Consider the following 24,112-nt stretch of genomic DNA (forward strand, 5'->3'; position numbering starts at 1 on the left):
CATGTTGGGTAGCCATGTATTCTTGTGCCATGTGAGTACAAAGTGGGTATAAAACACTGTCATTTGGATTTGTTTTACACCTACCTTGTACTCGGTTTGCACAGGCAACCCATACTGCACAGAAAGGCTTAGTATAAATTGATGGAGCACTACAAGTCTGGTGAAAAGACAGAAGACTGGCACCAGTCTTCTATCAGGCCTTTCATCTCTAGGTCACTGGTTCAACTCCAACAGGCCTTGTAGTGACTGGAAGTCAGACTCAGCTGGTGGCTATTTATAAATAACTAATAAGACTTTTTGCTTGGTCCTGCCCGCAATGGAGTTAATGGCAGTTTTGCCATTGTCTGGAGTGGGAGTGAGAGTGGAAGCACGCCAGTCATACCTCTCATCTGAGGAGCTCAAAGCACTAAATGAAGAGAAGTATTTGATGGTCTGTGTGAAATGAGTTTGGATAGGGGTCCCACTGTAACTATACCACCATAATTACCAATGATCAGCACATTGGCTGGCAGTGCCAGAAGATGTGGGCCAAGGACTGAACTCCCCTGTCATCCCTAGAGCTGGTCCCTCCAGCTCAGGCCTGAGGCACATTCAGAGAGCAGTGGGGACATGTTACGCTCTGATGCACCCCAAAACGGCAATCCCAAAACACAAGAAAATTGAAGCAAGATGCACTGAGAGGTGGTCAATCAAAACATGTAATAACCATGAAACGACTAAGTCAGCAACAGTCTGAGCAAACATAATAACAGGCCAAACACACACGAGTCATCCCAGGGCAGAGGGGAGTTCACTCTGTTGTTGCCCATGTTGCCTTCATTGGGAACCAGGCATGTGCACTCAAGGGCAGAATTTGGCCATAGGCATGTTGCAAAGTGGGTTTGTCGTGTTGTTCGTGTTCTTTCAGCTGAGCTTCTATCCAAGCACGTCAGATCTGTCACAAAAGGTTCCATGGAGCCTGTTGAGACATGAGGGGTCATTGTATTGTTGGAAGCGTTGCTGTTCAGTACAAAGAACGTAGCCTCACTTCTGCCTCTGGAAGGAAGAGTGCGGTGGCTGTCGAATCAAAGCAGCATTATGTTCTAGCTGCTTAGGCCTGTTTCATTTTTGTTCCCTGGCAGCTTAGCTATTGGGGGCACCACTGGCCACATCACCAGTGATCTGCAGCGTTTATCAGCCCACAGACTCCTGTATTCAGGTGACTGCAGACAATCCAGAATCCAGACTGGATCCTGGTAGCCATTACAGCCTTGGTCTGGGCACCTGTTAGATTTCATTAGCTAAGCACGGCTGGCCCGATAAGTACTTGGATGGGTGATCCAAGGAAATGCGAGGTGCTTTCGGGGGTTGACTCAGTATGTGGCACTCTTCCTTCTGAAACTGACCCAATACCCCAGCACGATGCTTGGGGACAATGTGCTTCTAGGGGTGCTGTCTTCCAGATGAGACCTAAACCCAAGGCCACTAAACTTATGGTCATTAAAGATCCCATGGATTTTTTCTCAAACTTGTGTGTGTTTACCCCAGTGTCCTGGTCATATTTACATTCATATAGCTCACATTTCCCCTGTATTGTTAATGGGATATAGAGTTCTTTTGCACTTCCTGTCCCTGGACATGGCAGCATTTGAGCAATGGGTTAAATGATCCCTGTGTACAGTTTGTCTATCATTTTAACTTTAAGGACTTTGAGACCTTCTGCATGAAAATCACAGTAAGATGCTGTAAGACTCTGCATCCTCCTGCTGCAAAACCACAGGTGCCTAGAAGACGCTAAAGGAGAATCCCTGGTAGCAGTATAGGGCTTATGACAAACAGATGATCATTTCCAACACCATCCAGTCATGGTGCACATATATGCTGGCCAGTATATTGTACTGTTAATATTATCAGTTGAAACCACTATGCCATCTCCAAAAGGTGCTGAATGTATTAATGTAAAGAATATATTAATGTAAATGGAACCTTCATATCCCTTTGTGGGCTTTGCAAAATGGTGGTGCAGGCTTGGAAACAGAGTCCACAAGCCTGGATCCCACAGACCTGGATTTACAAAGCTGTGTCATTGTACCCATGGTTACTCATCTCCCTCTCTGGCTAGCATTGCATTTTGCAGCGTCTTTTCCCCTCTCTAATTCTTTGTTGACTCTATCACTGTTGCTTCCTGCCTTCTGCACAGGAATTACCTCCTAGGCAAACTTTCTGCCATACCTTTCAGTCTATTCTTAGCTACTATATTGAAACCAAAGCCTGATCCTATTGAAGTCAAAATGGCAAAGCTCCCATTGACTTCAGTGGGGAAAGGATGTAGCCCTGAGATGGGCAGTAGGGTGGATTTCAGGGCTTGGTTTCATTTTAATCCGCAGCTTTGTGTTGGAGTTCATATAAACTCAGATTTCTTTTTTTCCCCCTTTCTGAGAATAAGCCAAGAAGCCAGGCATAGTTTTCAAAGTCTCCTAGAATCCTTGGCACTGCCTACAAAGGGAATGGAAAAAGTCTGTGTTCTGCTCGAATACCGAGATCTCAAACAGTGTGAGCTTTGAGACAAATGCAGTGCTCATTTCAGAGGACGCCTAAGTCCTTAGCACAGTGCAGAATGGCCTGAAATGGCTTTTTCTTATTAAGGTGCTAGTCTTTATGTTTTCCACACATGGATCTTTCGTCAACATATGTTTTCCATATGTTCCTTATTAGGCTTGCTTCCTATCTCACAAATCTGTTACTGCCGCCATGAACTTATGCGATTAACTTGCTTAAGAAAAACACAGCAAAACTCCAGGCAGTATTCCTAGGAAAGCCCTGGGCAATGGGTTTTTTAATATGTTTTTATTCCTGCTTGTGTGGCATGTTCCACCTCCTCGCACCTTTGGAGTCCCTTGTGAATGAGGACACTGGAATTCGTTCCTACCTGCTCTGTTCAATCTTTGTTCCAAGACCTTTCTATAGATATTAGAGAAAGGGGAGGAGGGAAAATGGGACGCTGCTTTTAGCCGTTTTCCTGACACGTCCAGGCAGGATTCTCGGGGGATGGGCGCTTAGCTGTCAGAGAGGCGGAGACCGACAGGATGTTTAAATACTTACCATAAAGTCTCCTTCCCAGCTGGCAGGGTATGGGTTTGGGGAGACGTCGGGACGTTTGTCTACGGAAAGGAAAAGGACACTGATAGCAGGAAACTTTCTGATGCTTGGTTGGTGGGAGAGCCCTCAGCAAGAAACACAATGTCTCCGTGAGTAGCTTTTCCGTAGCACTTTCCCTTCAGTTTAAAGGACTGTACAATGCTGGGTGTGTGAGACCAGAGCAGGAGGGTGAAAAGATTGGCTTGGAAAATCAGGAGAGAACTCTGGCTAACCCAGACATTTCTTATCTCACTTATTTTACCATCTATTTTAAGAGTTCCTTTACTTCCAAATTCTCTTCTCCGTTACACCGTATGACCCCAGTGTAGCCTGCACCGGTGTAAACGAGAAGGGAATCTGAACCCTCAAGCCAGCCCCTGCTCTCAGTTACTTTTTCACCCACATAAGGGCTCGATCCAAAGTCCACTGAATTTGGTGAAAAGATTCCCACTGATTGTCATGGGCGTTGGATCCGGCCCTAAAGGGAGTAAAATCCCCCACCCCCCAGTCTGTGTTTAATTATCTAGGAATGAAACATTTACTCTGTGTGCATTTTTTAGGCTGGATTTGATTTTCAATTCATAGATTTTTCAATCCAGAAGGGACCATTCGATGATCTAGTCTGAGTTCAATGGTAGGGAAACTATGTAATCTAGCCCTCCTACCCATCAGTGCAGAATTGTTCCTTACTGTTTTTGTCCAGTGTAAGTGGCCTACATGGGCTCTTATATTGTACACTGAATACACATAGGCGCCTATATGGGAAACACACACTATTTTTCTTTTTTGTTCTTTGACAGCATGCATCACTGGGAGACGGTACTTGACATTTTCAGAATATTGTCCTGTGGGTTAAGCTAAATTGATGTGATCATATCCTACAATGGAAACTTGGTTTATCTTATAAGTTCTTTGAAAATATAAAGGGAATATTTTAAAAAACACCTTATAATTAAAGCCCTCACAATTATATTTGGCAGATATATAGTTTTTTACTCGGTTGCGCAGTTGCAAAAATTAAACTGAGCATTACAACTGGAGATCGAATGTTCCAAGTGTCTCTTTTAATTGTCTCCTGGGTGGGTTATATTACTCACAGCTATTTTGCCTCGAAAGGTGGGTGGACTCATAGCATTATAACATGGCTGTTGAAATGTATGAATTTGCCTGGTTCTCCCAGAATGATGGAGGCAAAAGTATTGCACTGGGAATTAAAGAAGCTACTACAGGCAAAATTAGTCCCTAATCCTGCATTACAATTAAACACGGGTTTAAGGGCTTGCAGGAGCTTTAAAATACACTGGACTCAATTTCCGCTGATAACCGAATAGTTTGTTAAAAGTTTACATTGACTATTATAGGAATCAAATAAGAGGGTTAATTGCCTGTGGTCAGAAGCCATTATTCTTTAATTAATTCAATTACTTTGCAATCTCTCCACCCCCCGCCCCCCCACATTTAGCTTGTGAACATTTAAAACAGTTTAAGGCTCCCAAACCTGCTTCCACTGGCATTAATGGGAAGTTTGCCAATGACTTCAGTGAGAGCAGAATCAAGTCCTTAAATCCTTGCTTTGCAATCTGACCGTGTAACCATACTGGTCAAATCCTTCTAGCCTTCCTCATGCAAAGCTCCCAGCTGAGACGACATTGAAGTCAGTGGGAATTTTGCCTCTGTCATCATTGTGAGATTTGGTCTCCTCTCCCTAGGAAGAGTGTGTATTTGACTGAGGAAGGGCACAAGGAATATTTTTGATGGTAAACCACAGTTGACTGAAAGTCTGAAACCCATTTAATGAACAGTGAACTAAAAGGAAATGCGCTACATTCCCACTGGCAGCCCACCGGCCGCATCCAGCCCACAGGACAATTCCTTCCAGTCCTCAAGGCATGTTTAAGTCTGGGAAAGGTCCTCAGTGTGTCACAGCTAAATACAAGGTTTCCCAAACCAGACCAGAACAAGAGCTCTGTGTAAACTCAAAAGCTTCAAACAAAAATTATATAATGAATTTGGGGTGTTTTTCCTACTTGCTCTTGTGGTTCAACTAGGAAATCCAGAAGTGGCATGAGTTGCTTTCTGCATTGTCACAGGATAATGTGATAGCATTTCCTTGAGTTACAGCTTAATTACGCTTGTGTCCAACAAAGACACTATGTAATTACCGCTGCTTAGTCTTTATGAAGCACCATAGTAACTCACAACAGAACTCTGTCCCCTACCTGTGTACACGATTATTATATAATACTTGTATTACCAGAGCGCCTCGGAGCCCTAATCATGGATTGGAATTCTATTGCTAGGTGCTGTATAAGCACAGAACAAAAAGGTGGTCCCTGCCCTGAAGAGCTTACAGTCTACCCTTTTAGTTTGCTGGGTTGGTTCATGGTCATGGCTGGAGATACACCATTTGACCAAGAAGGCTTTTGAGAGACATTGGGATTCAACAGCTAGACCTGTGGTATGAGAGACAGGAGACATGGGTTCTACTCCCGTCTCTGCTCGTGACCTGTTTTGTAAACATGGGCAACTGTTTTGCCTCTTTGCCGCAGTTTCCCTGGTCTGTAAAATGGGGATAAGACTGTCCTCCTTTGTAAAGCTCTTTGATGGAAAGTGCTAGATGATTATTGTTATTAGGAGTCTTGCAGCCAGTAGGATTTTAAAGACTGGTGGTTCTGTGTTTATAAAGGGCTCATTATGTATAAAAATAGTAGCACTGGAAATTTCCATTTGACTTTACACCAGACCTCTGGACACTAAAGAATTTTCACTATATTTCAAGTCCTGGGTCTGATTATTATCTTCTGCGGGAGAATCAAGGTTGTTCGTTGAGGGAGCAGCAGTGTTGTATTTGGCTCATATCCTAAGAAACATCAGTAGAAAAAAAGACTCCTACATTGCAAAGAGGGAGAATTTAGACATTTTAAAAAAAAAAGTCACCTTGGTCCCAATCTGACACGCAGATTTCAAATGGCTCAAGGAAAGCTCTCACTGACTTCAATGATCAAGAACTGGGTCCTTGGAGTGGAAGACCATGGGAAAGTATCAGTAATTCACATGAAGTGATAAGAGCTTTTGGAAAGCTGATTCTAGCCCAGACCTATGTACCGTGTAGGGCAGTGGTTCTCAAACTTTTGTACTGGTGACCCCTTTCACACAGCAAGCCTCTGAGTGTGACCCCTCCTTATAAATTAAAAACACTTTTTTTTGTATATTTAACACCATTATAAATGCTGGAGGCAAAGTGGGTTTGGGGTGGCGGCTGACAGCTCGCAACCCCCCATGTAATAACCTCGCGACCCCCTGAGGGGTCCTGACCTCCAGTTTGAGAACCCCTAGTGTAGGGGATGAGAATTTCAAGCCATCCCATTGGCTAGAAAGGAATAACCAAACCAGCGGGGAACTGATTCTGCTTTCGACGGCAAACCTAGTGTGCATGAGATCAGAACTGGGTCCATCAGTTTTACTTTTGCATGAATAGCAGGATCGCTTGATCATCTTTGCTTGAAAACGCATGAGGAGAGGCATGAAAATGCATTGGGTTCTACTGCAGGAGAACACTCAGGATTTGGTCCTTAAATACATTAGGTGAGTAAACTAAACGGGCCGGATTCCTCCCTGGTATAATTCCGTTGATCAGCAGCATTAATGTGCCCTACATTACAGCCAGCAGCAGCTGCATGCACTGCCCCCTCCAGGCAGATGATTCCTGGCCAGGAGTGTGAATCATCTACATGGGGAAGCTCTGGCTAAGGCAGGGGTGGGCAAACTACAGCACGTGGGCCGGTGCGCAGGGTCGGAAGCCGCACCATGCGGCTCCTGGAAGCTGCAGCATGGCCCCGCTCCGGCTCTATGACTCCAATGGGAGCTGCAGGGGCAGTGCCTGTGGATGGGGCAGTGTGTAGAGCCGCCTGGCCGTGCCTCCGCATAGGAGCTGGAGAAGGGAAATGCCACTGCTTCTGGGAGCTGCTTGAGGTAAGCACCACTTGGTGGCTGCACCCCTGAGCCTCTCCCCATGCCCCTGCCCCAGCCCTGATCCCCCTCTCGCTCTCCAAACCCCTTGATCCCAGCCCAGAGCACCCTCCTACACCCCAAACTCCTCAGCCCCACCCCAGAGCCTGCACCTCCTCCCACACCCCAACCCCAATTTTGTGAGCATTCATGGCCCGCCATACAATTTCTATTCCCCGATGTGGCCCGTGGGCCAAAAAGTTTGTCCACCCCAGCCTAAGGGGTATTGCTGGATGAATGGAGGTATTGAAATGGGACCAAAATCCTGTATGCTTCTGAGCACCTGCAGCTCCTGTTGCCTTCAATAGGCCTTCCAAGTACTTGGCACTTTGTCCTGGACACAGAGGCCCAGTTTATAGTGGGAGTCAACTAGAAGAGAGGTGGCCACATTTGGTACTGTGCTAACACCGTTGGGTGCGATATGTTGGGTGATGACTAGGTGCAGAGCCTCCCAGAATCCTCCTCTGTACCTGGGAAATGACTGATAGGGAAGGAAATACTTTTTCAAGACCAATGGGGTCTTTAGGAGAAATGAGAAGGCAGCTAGTGGCTTTAAAACACAAGAATCCTCCAAAAAGAAATGTGTGCGTGAGAGCGAGGGGGAAGGGCAAAGAGGTACTGCTAAGAGAACAGTAGTCCCCAAACTTTTCAAGGTCACCCCCCTCCTTCCCCCTGGAGTTGGGACTGTGAGCGGGGCGGCAGCTCCCAGGGGAAGGTGGGGACACGGCCAGGGGTAAGGAGACTGAGGCTGGGACTGCAGCTGGGGGCGGGAGTTCTGGGGACAGAGCTGCAGCCAGGGGCTGGGACAGGACTAGGGCCAGGTGCGGAGCTGTGGCCTCGCAGGCTGGGGCCTTGGCTGAGGGCAGGGCTGGGACCCAGGGCCTCAGCTGGGGGTGGGGCCAGAGCAGAGCTGGGAGTGGACTGGGTTTGGACTGTGGTCCCTCCCCCCCCCCCATGGAGGCTGGCCCAGCCCCCACCCCCCAAACGTTCCTCCATGCCCCTCCCAGGGGGCGTGTCTCACAGTTTGGGGAGCTCTGGATTAGACCATCTTCTGATAACCTTAGGTGAAATCCTGGCCTCATTCAAGTCGGGGACAGGACTCGATGACCTCTCGAGGTCCCTTCCAGTCCTAGAGTCTATGAATCTAAGTCAATGGGAGTTTTGCCATTGACTTCTGCTCACCATAGTTTCTTATACTGCCCTCCTCATCACACCTCTGAGCACCTGCCAGTAGTGCTTTAAGTGACACAACTCCCATGTCTTACACATGGGTTGGTTCTTTCTCTCATCGTCTCCCCAGGAGAAGTGTGTGTGGCGGTGGAGTGTTCTGCCTTGGTCGGGCTTTTTGTGTTTGTATTAATATGCACACGCTGCTCCGGGGAGCTAGGATTTATTTCACTGCTCGGGCTTGGTGGGCGAGACCCTGCACCGATGGAAATGCATCCGGGATGCTGCGCCAGGCCCCGTGTGTGTGTGACGTGAATGACTGCCCTGCTTTAGAATGCAAACGACATGGGTCAGGGACAGTGTCTTCCTTTGGGTTGCAGACAGTACCAAGCCTGCTGACAGGTTCTCGGTGCAGTACAAGAGTAATTCATACAAACTGTATTCCTTGCAAAGCACATTTCTGCAGTGATGTAGTTGGGAGTCTGAAACCAGCAATCGCATTTCGCTCTCAATTACATTTTTTAAAAGCAGGGTTCAGAAGAGTCTGATTTATAAAAAGCAAACAAAACAAACAGCTTCCCATATTGCATCTGCAATTTGGGCCTGTCAATAATTGCAGTATAATTATGCAGGCACCAATGAAGGTATGTAGCTGTTATGCCGCTCCCCTGGGTGGGTCGTCAGCAGAATGTATTGAATCTGGGACCTCTGGTTTGAGATGCATGGGCTGCTCCTGCCTGAGTTAAGAAACCCATCACTGATAACTGAGGCTCTAGCTCGGCATGGGCAAACTTTTTGGCCTGAGGGCCACATCGGGGCATAGAAATTGTATGGCGGGCCATGAATTATCACAAAATTGGGGTTGGGGTGTGGGAGGGGGTGAGGGCTCTGGTTGGGGGTGCAGGCTCTGGGGTGGGGCTGGGAATGAGGAGTTTGGGATGCAGGAGGATGCTCTGGGCTGGGACTGTGGGGTGCGGAGGGAGATCAGGGCGGGGGCAGGTAGGGGTGCAGATTCCAGCTGGGGGTGCGGGCTCTGGGGTGGGGCTGGGAGGTTTGGGGTGCAGGAGGGTATTCTGGGCTGGGATCGAGGGGTTTGGAGAGCAGGAGGGGGATCAGGGCTGGGGTTCGGGTACAGGGAGAGGCTTACGGGTGCAGGCTCTAAGCAGCGCTTACCTCAAGTGGCTCCTAGAAGTCGTGGCATATCCCTTCTCTGTCTCCTACGCGGAGGCGCGGGCAGGCGGCTCTGCGCCCTTTCCCATCCACAGGCATCATCCCTGCAGCTCCCACTGGAGCGCGTAGGAATCGAAGCAGGGCCATGCCGCTGCCTCTGGGAGCTGCGTGGTGCGGCCCCTGACCCAGCGCCCCGGCTGGAGCGCCGGAGTGGAGACAAGATGCGTGGTGTGGCCCCCAACCCAGCGCTGCCGCTGGAGCGCTGGAGCAGGGCAAGCCCTAGACCCTGCTCCCCAGTGGGAGCTCGCAGGCTGGCTTAAAACGGCTTGGCCCACGGGCCATAGTTTGCCCACCCCTGCTGTAGCTGGCTCATCAATCTCTGTCTCTGGCCCAACCACCATCAGGGCGGGGACAAAGTGCCAAAGTGAATCATAGAATCTCAGGGTTGGAAGGGACCTCAGGAGGTCTCTAGTCCAACCCCCTGCTCAAAGCAGGACCAATCCCCAACTAAATCATCCCCGCCAGGGCTTTGTCAAGCCTGACCTTAAAAACCTCTAAGGAAGGAGATTCCACCACCTCCCTAGGTAACCCATTCCAGTGCTTCACCACCCTCCTAGTGAAACAGTTTTTCCTAATATCCAACCTAAACCTCCCCCACTGCAACTTGAGACCATTACTCCTTGTTCTGTCATCTGGTACCACTGAGAACAGCCGAGCTCCATCCTCTTTGGAACACCCTTTCAGATAGTTGAAAGCAGCTATCAAATCCCCCCTCATTCTTCTCTTCTGCAGACTAAACAATCCCAGTTCCCTCAGCCTCTCCTCATAAGTCATGTGCTTCAGCCCCCTACCCATGAAAAAGATCAAGAAAGAAAGAAAGTGATTCAGACTCTTCCAGAGTGAATACAAGTTCAAACATGATATAAATATGCCATGCACTGCTACAGACTAGGGACCAGGTGGCTAAGTAGCAGTTCTACAGAAAAGGACCTAGGGGTTACAGTAGACGAGAAGCTGGATATGAGTCAACAGTGTGCCCTTGTTGCCAAGAAGGCTAACGGCCTTTTGGGCTGTATAAGTAGGAGCATTGCCAGCAGATTGAGGGATGTGATCATTCCTCTCTATTCGGCATTGGCGAGGCCTCATCTGGAGTACTGTGTCCAGTTTTGGGCCCCACACTACAAGAAGGATGTGGAAAAATTGGAAAGAGTCCAGCAGAGGGCACATCTACACTGCCTCACAGTTCAGACCAAGGGGGTGTGAATAGCAGTGCCCAGCAAAGTGCTCTGCTGTAACTACCCCCACATGGATGCATTTTAGAGGTCCGGAGCTTATAGATTCATAGATTCATAGACTCTAGGACTGGAAGGGACCTCAAGAGGTCATTGAGTCCAGTCCCCTGCCCTCATGGCAGGACCAAATACTGTCTAGACCATTCCTGACAGACATTTATCTAACCTACTCTTAAATATCTCCAGAGATGGAGATTCCACAACCTCCCTAGGCAATTTATTCCAGTGTTTAACCACCCTGACAGTTATGAACTTTTTCCTAATGTCCAACCTAAACCTCCCTTGCTGCAGTTTAAGCCCATTGCTTCTTGTTCTCTCCTTAGAGGTTAAGATGAACAAGTTTTCTCCCACCTCCTTATGACACCCCTTTAGATACCTGAAAACTGCTATCATGTCCCCTCTCAGTCTTCTCTTTTCCAAACTAAACAAACCCAATCCTTTCAGCCTTCCTTCATTGGTCATGTTCTCTAGACCTTTAATCATTCTTGTTGCTCTTCTCTGGACCCTCTCCAATTTCTCCACATCTTTCTTGAAATGCGGTGCCCAGAACTGGACACAATACTCCATTTGAGGCCTAACCAGCTCAGAGTAGAGCGGAAGAATGACTTCTCATGTCTTGCTCACAACACACCTGCTTGCACTAATGAGGTGTACTTGCAAATCAGGCAGTAACCTCTCCTTGCCTTTATCCGTGTGTCTGGGTAGCTGTGCCCTGAAAAGGGAAAGTGGGGAGGCCCTATTAAAAATAAAGCTAATGCTAACCCTAATGTGTATAATAATAATAGACTGTTCCTTCCCAGTCATCTGCCTCTTGCAAAACTCACATGCTTTTAAGTGACTGCTTTATGTGTGATTCTTTAAGGGGTTTGTATTTGATTTAAACTTTCTTAAGCACATGGTTTTCCAAAGGGTTTTAAAAAGCTCCATTATTCTGGAAAAAAAAAATCCTGCTCTTGTTTGCCTGGTTTTATGTTTCTTGGCTCGCTTACAAAATGGGCTTCAGGAATCTGAGCTGGATCCTGCAGGATGCCGAACATCCTCTAGCCCTTCAGCACCACCGGGATCGGGTCCGTAATTCATTCTGTCCTGTATCAACTGCTGCCCGGGTGGCAGTGGGGAGCAGGATAGTGCAGGATGGCTGCCAGTTCAGAACACGGGGAACTCTGATACACCCACTTTCTCCACTGCCCTATAGCAATGTATAGGATCGCAAAACTTGCAGCCTGTTTCAAGACTCCGGTCTGAGGCAAATGAGGTTAAAACCAATAGGGGTGTCACCTCCATAAACTGAAATCCCCAAGCTCACTGCAGCTGGTTCTGAGTACTTGCATCTTCTGACTCATGCCTCCAAACATCATTATTGTTTATTGTTTACATTCCAGCTGTGCCTAGGAGCCCTAGTCATGAACCAGGACCCAACCGCTCTCGGAGCTGTAGAAACATAGAACACAGAGACGGTCCCTGCCCTGAGGGGCTTGCAGGGGTTGTTTACCAAGGAAATACTGTTGGAATGTACCCAGAGAAATCTATCTATGGTACTGCAGCTGGGATTTGGGGGAGATTGGGATTGGCTAGAGGAGAAACTGGGACTGGCTGGGCTAGGAGACTGGGAACCATAGGATGGAGGGGAGGCTGGGGCTGGGAGCTGGAGTGGGGAGGATAGAGGAGGCTGAGGCTGGAATGGAAAGGAGATTGAGACAGAGCCGGGGTGGGACAGGCATCTGGAATTAGTTGGGTGGGGAGGCTGGGCCTGGTAGTTGCAGGGAGAGGAGGCTGGTACAGGTTAGGCAAGGAGACTGGGACTGCAGGCTGGGTGAGACTGGGGCTGGGAACCAGTGCTAGAAATGTGGGAGAGCAGGAAAGACAAGCCAGGGGCTAGGGTACTTGACTCGGACTTGGGAGAGCCATGTTCAATTCCCTGCTGCTTCACAGACTTCCTGCATGACCTTTGGCACGTCACTTAGCTTCTCCGTGCCTCAGTTCCCCATCTGTAAAACGGGGATGATAACACCGTTCTGCCTCGCTGGAGTGTTGTGAGGATAACGATTCTTGGCGGCTCAGATCCTGCAGTGATGGGGGCCATGTGAGGGGGTGTGGAGAGGAGGAGATACAAGGGCCTGGATAGCTAGCCCAGAGCGGGAGGTTGGGACTGCGTAGACAAGGAGAATGAGTCTGGGACAAGGAGCCAGGGAGGGGATGAGACAGGACTGGGGCAGGTTGGAGGAACAGGGCAGAAGAGTCCGAGCCACTGGAGCACACTCCCATCCAGAGCCTGGCCTGGAACCCAGATTCCTGAGCCTCACCATCTCTCTGCTGTCAGCTATTTCTGTGAAACCCACCGGCAAAGCGTCCCTCTGGGAGCCTGGTCCACGTAGAGCAGGACAACCCACTCCCGCCATCAGCGACTCCATTAGCTCACGCGGCAGAGCTCTGTGAGGTGGATTAAAGGTTCCAGCCCCGCGGCGGACGCGTGGGTGTCAATATGACGCCACACGATGGAATTTCTGGTTTTTTCAGTTTGCCTTTTTAAAAACCTAGGAAATTAGCACACAAAACCTGCCAAAAGAGCATTATTAGAGTTGTAAAGTCAAGCACGCAAAGGTCGGGAAACGCCAGAATTAAGGTTGCCTGTGCAATCTTATCTCAGTTCCCTCAGATGCATGTATTGTGATACCGTCTTTAATTACATGATCACATACTGCTTTTTCCACAGAACCTCGGCCTCATTCAGTGAGCAGCCTGGACAGTGCCTACTTCGTGAGCGGCTCTTCAGTCATTCCCTGTGCAGCCCCATGACTTATGTACCACACACTATTCAAACCTTGCTCTTAGTGATTTCCTTGTGAGCTTCCCCTTGGTGCTCATCACTCTAGTAGCCAGTGCTTCATAAACAGTCATTAATTCACCCTCACAACACCCCTGGCAGGTGTGGGAGTGGTGTTACCCCCATTTCACAGATGGAGGGGGGAGGCACAGAGAGATTCAGATTAAAAGTGTAAGTTTGGGTGAGACAACTAGGACCTGATTTTTCAGCATTAAATAGCATCTTATTTGTTCAGGGCACCTGAGAGTGCTCAGCACTTCCGCAAATCAGACCCCAGGGTCTCAAGTTGGGCTCCTAGAAAACGAGGTGCACACAAGCGGTGACCACCCGTGAAAAATGTGGGTTAAGTGACTTTCCAACACTGCAGAGGAACTCTGTGGCAGAGGCAGGGAGAGAATCCAATTCCACAGGGCAGCATTCAACTGCCAGAACCATGTGATTGTCCTTTCTCTGGCTGGGATCCTCTGTCTCATTCACTACACACCTTCTAGCCTCCACAGTAAATGAAATAGGAATGCTGCAGCCAGGAGAACCCTTCTGTGCATTGAATGAGGCCGGGGTTCTATGCAGGGGCAGCACCGGCTCTTCCCAGTGGGGAGGCTGAGGTGGGCTTTAGCTTCCCTTCGCCATGAGGCCCGACCCCTCTCCATGGCCCTACCTTCTGATCCTCTTCTCCCTCCCATGGCCTCGCCCCCTGGCCCTATCGGAAGCCGGAGCTGGGCAGTGCTCCCAGCCACCACGGGTAAGAGCCACCTGAGCGGTGGTGGACCTAACTCTGGGGCTGGCAGAGCCTTCAGGGAGCAGCCCTGGGTTGCATGTCCCAGTGGGCAGGGAAACAGGCCAGAGACTGCTCTTGGGCACCTCCGTCCCCAGCCCGGGCAGGCCAGCAGCTGCTGCTCTCTCTGCTCTGCCTTCAGTCGGAGAATGGCAGTTGCTACAGGTACCATAGATCGATTTCTCTGGTTACATTCAAACAGTATTTCCTTGGTAAATCACCCGCCCCCAGCACCACCCCTGGTTCTGTGGAAAATATAGTATGTGACCTTGTGATTAAAGGCTGTACCATAATGCGTAGGCACACGGGGGCCAAGTTAAGGTTACACAGGCGACCTTAATTCTGGCATCTCCTTACCTTTGACTGCTTGACTTTGCAACCTTAATAATGTTCTTTTAGTGTAGCTTTTGTGTGTGTAATGTGTACAGATACCTATGCTCTCACTGTTTACGCTCCTACTGACTATCTCTTATATATTGTAATTGACTACTAGCATGTTAGGCACTCCACTGATAGAATCATAGCTATGCAGCTGTGTCATAGGATCTGTACTGCTAACAGAGAGTCTCAGCTAGCATTTAGCTCCAGTGGTAGGGGGGCCTGTACTATTGGAGTAGGAGAATCAGATCTCTGTCCCCATGTCATCAAGTTCAAAGTGATGGTGGCATGCAGCATAGTGACAATTGTGAGATTCCTAAATGGCCATCGGTTTGTTTATAGTATAAGGCCCTGATCCTGCAATGAATGGACAGACCTCTCAACCCACACGAAGTCCCATTGACTGGAGGGCTTTGTTCTTGGGAGTTCACTATAAGATCATGGCCTAAACATATCCAATGTACTGCACTTATTTGTGCAAATAATGGAAACTCCTTATAATGAGCTTATAGTGATATAAAGTAAAACTCTTAATTGCTTCGGTGACTTGCAATGTACAAATTACAATTCCACTTATACTGAGCCTCTCATAATAGTGATGCTGATCTCTGGAATAAAATAACTTCACTTTGACATCATCCTGCTATGTACCAATGCCACTATTATAATGGCATCTGTTGCTATGACCAAACAGAGCTGCATTAACTTATACGTTATGTTTTTTCTTCCTGCTTTTCTTGCAGGTTATAAATGATTAGCCCTTATGACCAACATGAGCTGGAGTTTTCTCACCCGTCTGCTAGAAGAAATTCACAATCACTCCACTTTTGTGGGGAAGGTCTGGCTCACCGTGCTGATCGTCTTCCGTATCGTCCTGACGGCTGTTGGAGGGGAGTCCATATACTCAGATGAACAGAGCAAATTCACGTGTAACACCAAGCAACCAGGCTGTGACAATGTCTGCTACGATGCCTTCGCACCGCTATCACATGTCCGGTTCTGGGTCTTCCAGATCATCATGATCTCAACCCCTTCCATCATGTACCTGGGCTATGCCATCCATAGGATCGCTAGGTCCTCCGAGGAGGAGAAGAGGCTTAAGGTACTCAAGAAGAAGAAGAAGCAGTTTGCTTTGAACTGGCAGGCTGTCCGTAACTTGGAAGACCCTTTGGAAGCAGACGAAGAGGAGCCCATGATCTCCGATAACACGGTGGAAAATGAGGAGAAAGCCAAAGCAAACAAAAAGAGCAAGGAGCAGCAGAAGCACGACGGGAGGAGACGCATTAAGCAAGAAGGGCTGATGAAGATTTACGTCTTCCAGCTCCTTGCTAGAGCTTCATTTGAAGTTTGTTTCCTGGTTGGGCAGTATTTTCTCTATGGCTTTGAGGTGGAAGCATATTTTGTCTGCAACAGAGCCCCTTGCCCTCACACCGTGGACTGCTTTGTGTCAAGGCCGACAGAGAAGACCATCTTCCTCCTGGTGATGTATGTTGTGAGCTGCCTGTGTCTGTTGCTCAACATGTGTGAAATGTTCCACTTGGGGTTTGGGACCATTCGAGATGCCATTCGCAACAGAAAGATTAATAGTTTCAGGCAGCCTCCATACAACTATTCCTATTCGAAGAATATCTCCTGCCCTCCCGAGTATAACCTGGTTGTGAAATCGGAGAAGCCCGCAAAGGTCCCAAATAGCCTGTTGGCCCATGAGCAGAACTTGGCTAACGTTGCTCAAGAACAACAGTGCACAAGCCCAGATGAGAACATCCCGCCAGATCTGTCCACCCTTCATAAACACTTGAGAGTGGCCCAGGAGCAGTTAGACATCGCATTCCAGAGCTACAGTGCCACTCAGGCCAACATGCAGCCTTCCAGAACCAGTAGCCCACCTTCAGGTGGGACGGTGGTAGAACAGAACAGGGTCAATACTGCCCATGAGAAACAAGGCGCTAAGCCCAAAGCCAGTTCAGAAAAAGGTAGTTCTAGCAGCAAAGATGGAAAGAGTTCTGTATGGATATAATTAGGTGCTTTGACCGTAGCTCACAGACAGGGCAATGTAAGTAGGAGTGTGGGTTTTTTCCAGCATTGTCTAGAATTCAATTCACAGAGCACAGGCACAATTTGTATGTGGGAGTAAATGTAGCTGACGGATGAGTTGTTTCAAACGTTACATTTGAATAATGTCTTCTGGTGTGTTAACAAAGACACTCCCTTTCTTGCCTAGTCCATATTCTCTCTGGGAACCTCCATCGAGCTAAACTGTATGGTCCCCCCCAGACGCCCCGGCACTGCTTAGGGGTGGGAGTAACAGTCTTTCTTCTTATGTCACTCACTAGCTATTTGCCCAGGACGACCCACTGCAGGCTCTCTGCGACAGAGACTGGACTGACAAGCGAGCTGGCTGGCGGGAAGGGGACTCTGTTGATCATTCAGAAGAAAAGTCTTGACTACCCTGAGCAACTCATGTCCTGCATCGTGAGGCTATAGTACTGTACTTGTGTTGAGAAGGGTTTAATTACTAAATGTCCTTCCTCAAATTAATTTGAATTCCTCCGTTAAAGGGGAAAACAGTGACATGTTGAATAAACTGCCACGATCCACCAGCATGGCTCGTTTCCTGCCTGGATTCTTACATGCACTAACAAGCAGTCATTGGAGATGAACGCAACAGAGATTGCAGCCGTGAGTTCTTCTAACCATGCATTAATGGAACATGAAGACTGTCGGAAGCACAGTAGCCATATTTTAAAGAATGTACGCAACCCTGAGTGATTAGCGTTGAGGTAAATGTTGTATCCTTTTCTTCCCCCAATCAGTGTTGAACTGCAAAGCAAACGGGATCAAATGCTATGTAGCATTTGCAGTCAATTTGCACTGTAACAATGCTGCAGTATAGCATTCATCCCAGAGCTGGTGGGAATTGCAGCAGTTTAGTGTTTTTTAACACTGCTACTGCACATCTTAAGCAAAAGTGCCTTTAAGCAACCAGGAAAATGAAATTCGAAGTTTCTAATGTCTGTGTTAACTCTTGGTAGAGATCAGAAGACCAGTGCTGACAAATTTTGTTATCATGTACTTTTGTTTTAATCAAAAGCTTATAAATAGTTGCAGACAAATAGATCAATGCATAGTGTGTACAGTGTGTGTGTGGAGACATATATTTAAGTATATATACACACACATCTGAATATTATGTGTGAGATACAGATATATATAATGTAATATCAATCCCACAATGATTTTTACAACTTCCCACCCCCACCAAAAAACACCAGCTCAGAATGGTGGCTGATTTTTCTCTCTTGGAAGTTGAATCGCCAGCCCTTGGGCCAGATCCTCAGCTGGTGTCAGTTGGTTCAGCTTCATTTATTTCATCTGATCCAACCTGAGACTCTGCCCACTTGGCTTTAATGGGGACAGGAGAGGGGCCATTCCCAAAAAGCACTCGTCTGAAGTTTAAGGCCCAAATCACACGACTAGTTCCACTGGACTTGTGTACACCAGGTTATTTTGGCTAAAGTTTACCACCAGAGATACCCACAATGCAATGCTAGTGCAGACCAAGTCTATGCAACATGGTGCTTAACAATGCCAGTGGCCACTGGCACCTTGTCTGCTCTAGTTCTGCGGGAGAAAGTGAACCGATGGTGGGAGAAGTGGGGAAATCTTAAGAAAAGAAGCCCAGTCTAGACACCGCCATTGACTTCCATGAGGCTATTCATGTCAGTGAGGCAAGCAGGGTTAGGACCCTAAACACAGCGTGGCTCCAACTAGAAGGGTTTCAAACACTCTCTGTCAGAAATTCTTTGGCAATGTATTTTTTTCATCATTGCCAAAGTATTATTTTTTTCACGTATCTGACTTGTACAAAACTGACTGTGTCTGTGGCTTTGTTGTGAATTAACTCCGGTAACGAGCAGAAATGTAATCCTGACCGCTGGGAACATAGCTGGGGGATTTATCGGCCTGGGTGTCAGTGGATGTGCTGAAGTAAAAAAGTAAATAAATAACTGCCCCATTTTCTGCTCTGTTGCCTCTCGCGGAGAGCCTGATCCTGCCAGGTGCCTAGGTGTCCTCAATTCCTACTGTGGCTTTGCAGGATCCATTCAGGAGCTTCCAGGATTAGACCCATACATCTCAGACCACGATAAACCTCTAAACACTCTGAATGAGCAGAGCACTTAAGAACGTGCTTAACTTTAAGCAAGTAAGTAGCTCTGTGGGCCGACTCGTGCAGAAGTGCTGTATTCAGTCAGGGCCTATGAAGGCACTTCCGAAAGCTCTACAGCATCATCAGTGATAGTGACAGAGCAAATGATTGTTTTCAAAGGAATACATTGACCAGCTCGAGAGCTTCTGGCAAAAATGTTTAATATATTTTGCTTAGCCACCTATAAAGTAATTTAGGGTTTGATCCTGTTCCCATTGGAGGACATCTCCTGGAAGCAGAATCTGCTCCATGTGATTGTTGAATATGACTGAGTGACTCGAAGGAACTGATCACAAATCATCAGTTCTGTTTAAAGGAATGCAGCTTTATTCTGCTGCCCGACAGGGCACATGTAGTGGATTTCCTCAGCAGGATAGGTCAGGATTACTCCATGGGTCTGTCTTAGGAAAGAACTCACTTTAGCCGTGAGTTTTGCACAAAAGGCTCCTAATATTTACAACCTGGTGGGGGGTGGAAGAAACATATCGGTCTGCTCCTCCTGGCTGAGTCCTTTCTCTTTGCTTCATGGAACGACTTTGCATTTTGCATGGAGTTAAATTATTCCTCCTAAACGTGGGACATACCTAAAAACTAAGAGGGTCTGCTTGATAATGGTGGGTTCCATTAAAAATGAAATGTGCTGCAGATCCCTTGACCCTGGTACATATTCTGAACAGGAGCGATGCCGTGGTGAAGTCAGGCCCACAGCTGGGAATTGGTTTATGCTTTATGCTGCCCAGTGTGGACGTTTATACTGCGTATCTATGTGAATCTCCCTTGGTTAGCTCTGGCCCTGTGCCCCGCACAGGCAATTAACATGGTGACCCTGATGGAAGCTCTGAGTAGACTGAGGGTTGGATGCTGCATGTTTTTTTCCTTAGCGATGACTCACAATGCAGCAGGCCCATTGAAACGTGTCCCCCTGGAGCAGAGCAGTGACTCTCTGCTGCATGGGGGAGTTTGGGTTGTATGTTTATCCTGGTTATAACAGCAACAACAGCCTCCAGCCCTCAGCATTTCCTGAACAATTCCTGCTGGGTGTAATTGACCCCAGGTTTCCACTGGACTCCTCAGCTAGTCATTAACCTTCAGGGAGTGTTCTGTGTTTAATTCAATCCTGCTTTGATTGGTGTTGCTGGACCGAGAATAGCCAGCCAGAGAAAAAGAGCCAGCCCCTTGGCTCTGACTTTATTTGTAAGGGTGGCTAACGCCAAGCATTTGCCCAGAAGGCAGAGAAACAAGCTTTAAATCTGACATCTCAGAGTCCATCACATCACATGAGCTCGCTCTAATCAATGTATAATCGGCCCTTATTGTTTATTATATTAGGAAGAGATGCACAACCGCTTTGGATCTGTGCGGGCCTTGTGAGCCCTGCTCTCCCTGCAGCCACCATCTCTAGGGCTAAGGACCGTCAGCGAGTGCAGGATTTTGCTGTTAATACTCTCTTGTCGGTTCTAGTCTAACCTCCTTTCTGAGTGGTCTATAATTATAATCTCTCATCACCCATGCCTAATGCTGTACAAAGAGCTAATTAACCCTCAACACGCCTGGAAGGTAACTATTATTAACCCCACTTTATCCAGCATGGTTAAGACGCTTACCCAAGGCATCCAGCGGGTCAGTGTCAGAGACAGGATTAGACTGCAGCGATTCCAAGTGTCCAGCCCCATGTTCAGCCTATTGGCTCCAGTTCACCTGTTTTAGGCAGCCAATATGTGGTATACACATTTTCAGTGTAGAAACATTTTCAGTTACAAAATGATTGTGTCTGGCAGGGGGGTTGGTTTGGTTTCGTTTCCTGGCTTCACTTGCTGTGGTGAAAAGCAGATGGCTTGAGAGCTGTGATTGAGGACTTGCTTGTGATGCCTTGTTAAAAAGGGAGTGAGTTAAAGATGGGATTTCAGAAGCCTCTCTGAATTTCCTGACCCTTCTGGGTAGCCTATGCCAGGTACTTAGTGTTACCATGGTGGTCAATGAGCTGTATTTCTGCAGGAGGGACACCAAATTATCACCCAAACTAACGGGCAGGGAAGTTGGGCCCTCAGTACCTATTGAATGTCTCAATGTGTGATTCTCCTTACCCCCCATTCCACACCATCAGCATAACGGGTCAGATGATGATTGCGAGCATGTCAGTGTTGTACACAATAGTCCAAATTCTGTCCTGATTCATTCGCTACCCCAGTCAAGTGAACCCATACAATCAGTAAAGTTGCATGGGGCATAAGATGGGGCAGAACGTAACTCACATTTTCCATATGCCCCCATGCAGCTACAGGGCAGTGCTGAACAGCATGCCTGTGGGGCTAGGCAGTGGCAATGTGATAATAGTAGATTGCAGAATCCTGGCCTCATTCAAGTCACTAGGAGTCTTGCCAGTGACTTCAGTGGGGGAAGCATTTTACCCATAAAAGTTTAAAGTCACATCTGGGGCCAGTGCTGGCTCATTTCTTGCAGCACCTTGTCCAGGGCTCTGTCCATTCTAGAATTAACTTGTAAAAGACCCGAGCATGGGGCTTCCACCACCTCCCTTGAGAGAATATGTCACTGTCTTAGAGCATTCAGGGTTAGATTTGTTTCCTGCTATTCAGCCCGTAAGGTAGCCGTGACCTAGTGGTTGGTGATAAAACTGAATCAAGAGACCTGTGTGCTGTTCCCGACCATGCTACTGATAATCTCTGTGACCTTGGTTGAGTCACTTTCCGTTTCCTTATCTGCAACATAGGGCTGATAACGTTTACCCACCTTGGTAAAGCACCTCGAGACTTGCAGGTGAGAAGACACGCTGTGTGTTGCACCTCTGCAGAGCTTCTCTAACCTCCAGCAGCCTTGCCAGCGCTGCCTTTGGGATGATCCACAACCCCAAATCTCTGTAGCACTCAGTGCTATGGAGGATTCCCTTTCAACTCACAGCCAGCGCAGCAAGAGTCCCACACTAGGGGATGAGAGGAGAGGAGCCTAGGCACACTTAGAGCTGCTCTTACACTAGGGGAATTCTTCCCCAGTCCCTTTGGCTCAATTACAGCCCTTATTTGCCATGGGAGCAGCATGTAGGAGCCAAAGCAAGGGACAGAATTGGCCCGGAGAAATGTACATTAGTATTATTATGTGATGTTGCTGAATGCCCTCCCACTACTTCTTTCACATCCCTTGGGGACCTCCCAAGCTGTGTTCCCTCTTTTGCTGGTTATACTCTCTAAGGCCTTCAGAGGTCATCATTGCACCAGGCTACCGGGATTTAATACTGCCTCGCAAATGAATCTGTGCCAATCTCAAAAAAGAAATCCCATTTTTTTATGGGAAGGAGAAATATTAGGAGGCACAATAAACATAACCTTCTTAAACAATGTGGCAAAAAGTTGGGTCCCAGATTAGGTAATAATCCATCAGGAGCTAACCATCTAATTGCTCAGACAATTGCAACTAATTCACATGCAGCATCCTTCTCGAACGAGATCACTATATGGGATGGGTTTAATGCTTTGCTTGTTTTACAGGTTAGTTGTTTCATTCTCAGAGCAGATGGGTTTAGTTGTGTAGTTTGTTTAATCCTAAATGCTGAATATATTCACTAAAACATGTCAGATAAAGTGCTCATCTTTTTTATTCAGGGCCTGGAATGTCCCAGGTAGAAGCCAAATTACCTTGTTGCTTGCATTCCATTCCACTGGAAAATACTTGAACTTAACTAAAGGCCATAACAAGTCTGTGCTGTTACAGAGTTTCTGGGAGGTTTTGTACTAACTGTATTTGTATTTGAAACTTTTTGCGTATGAAATTGAACCTGTAAATATTTTTCAGTGTAAATGTTACATCTGGAATGTAGTTAGAATGTTACACATATTTGTCAACAAAACAAACCCCAGCTCTTTGGATATTCAATTTCCAATACTAATAACATGGAATAAAACATACATATTGTTTACAGTATGCAAAGTGTGTGGTTTATTGATATGACAAGGATAATTTTGAAGAGGTTGGTGAGGAGAGGTGGCAAAAACTTTTAAATCTAATTTGGTAGCCAATTCAACCATATATTTTCATGGACGTAGATACATAAGAACACATACTGGTCCAAAACAATGGTTCATCCAACCCAGTATCCAGTCTTCTGACAGCGGCCAGTGCCAAGTATTTCAAAGGGAATGAACAGAACAGGGCGATTGCAAGTGATTCATCCCCTGTGAACCTCAGCTTCTGGCATTTGGAGGTTGTGACCCTGACTGTCTCAGCTAATAGCCATTGATGGACCTATCCTCCATAAACTTACCGTGTCTAATTCTTTTTTGACCCTAGTTATACTTTTGCCCTTCACAACATCCCAATGCCAATGAGTTTCCACTGGTTGACTGTGTGTTGTGTGAAGTACCCTTTTTTTTTTTTTAAATCTGCTGCCTGTTAATTTTATCATTTGACTCGTAGTTTGTGTGTTAAGTGAAGGGGTAAATACACTTCCCTATTTACTGTCTCCACACCATTCATGATTTTATAGACTTCTATCATATCCCCCCCCTTAGTCGTCTCTTTTCTAAACTGAACAGACCCAGTCTTTTTAAGCTTTCCTCATAGGGAAGCTGAACCATAGCCCAGATGTTTTTGTTGCCCTTTTGTGTACCTTTTCCAATATATCTTGAGATGGGGCAACTAGAACTGCATGCACTATTGAAGGTGTGGCCTTACTGTGGATTTATACAGAGGCATTATGATATATTTTATTATCTATCCCTTTCCTAATGGTTCCTAACATTAGCTTTTTTGACTGCTCCACTGCACATTGATCGGATGTTTTCAGAGAACTGTTCACGCTGACTCCAAGATCACTTTTTGAGTGGTAACAGGTAATTTAGACCCCATCATTTTGTATGTATAGTTGGGATTATTGTTTTCCAATGTGCATTACTCACAAAGTACTTTTGCCTTACTGTGACCTGCTGGTTATCTGTATTCTGCTCTCTCTCTGTGCGAAGAGGCATTGCCTACAACTCCCTTAGGCATTGAGCTGAAGTAAGGTAGAAAAGTGCCTAAATTTTCAAAAGTGACTAGTGATTTTGGGGACCCAACGTAGGACATCTTAAAGGGGCCTGATTTTGCAACTGGACCCATTTAAGGTGGCTCAAATTCAGCAACCAAAAATGCTGCATACATATCACTTCTGAAAATTTAAGCCACTG

At 47.1% G+C, this 24,112-nt stretch overlaps 1 protein-coding gene and 1 long non-coding RNA gene across 11 annotated transcripts in view; one reads left to right on the forward strand and one right to left on the reverse strand.

The window, feature by feature from the left end:
* Positions 1-22,871, forward strand: part of GJC2 (gap junction protein gamma 2) — a 123,055-nt gene extending 100,184 nt beyond the window's left edge. For 8 of the 10 annotated variants that reach the window (XM_039527626.1, XM_039527627.1, XM_039527625.1 and 5 more), the window contains 2 exons: positions 15,475-16,704; positions 17,065-22,871. In XM_039527626.1, the coding sequence (XP_039383560.1) occupies positions 15,495-16,704; positions 17,065-17,117 (1,263 nt within the window). In that variant the 5' untranslated portion in view covers positions 15,475-15,494 and the 3' untranslated portion in view covers positions 17,118-22,871. Of the gene's footprint in view, positions 1-3,120; positions 3,228-15,474; positions 16,705-17,064 lie in introns of those variants that run through there. The other 2 variants (XM_039527632.1, XM_039527634.1) reach the window with 2 other exon arrangements.
* On the reverse strand, positions 690-21,808 carry LOC120399409. Its single transcript, XR_005595137.1, has 3 exons — positions 21,687-21,808; positions 20,543-20,636; positions 690-958 (listed from the first exon to the last, which is right to left on the reverse strand). It is a non-coding gene; the product is annotated as an uncharacterized LOC120399409 (long non-coding RNA).
* Positions 22,872-24,112: the final 1,241 nt, after the last annotated feature.

Source organism: Mauremys reevesii, linkage group 2 (genome assembly GCF_016161935.1).
Source record: "Mauremys reevesii isolate NIE-2019 linkage group 2, ASM1616193v1, whole genome shotgun sequence".
NCBI lineage: Eukaryota > Metazoa > Chordata > Testudines > Geoemydidae > Mauremys > Mauremys reevesii.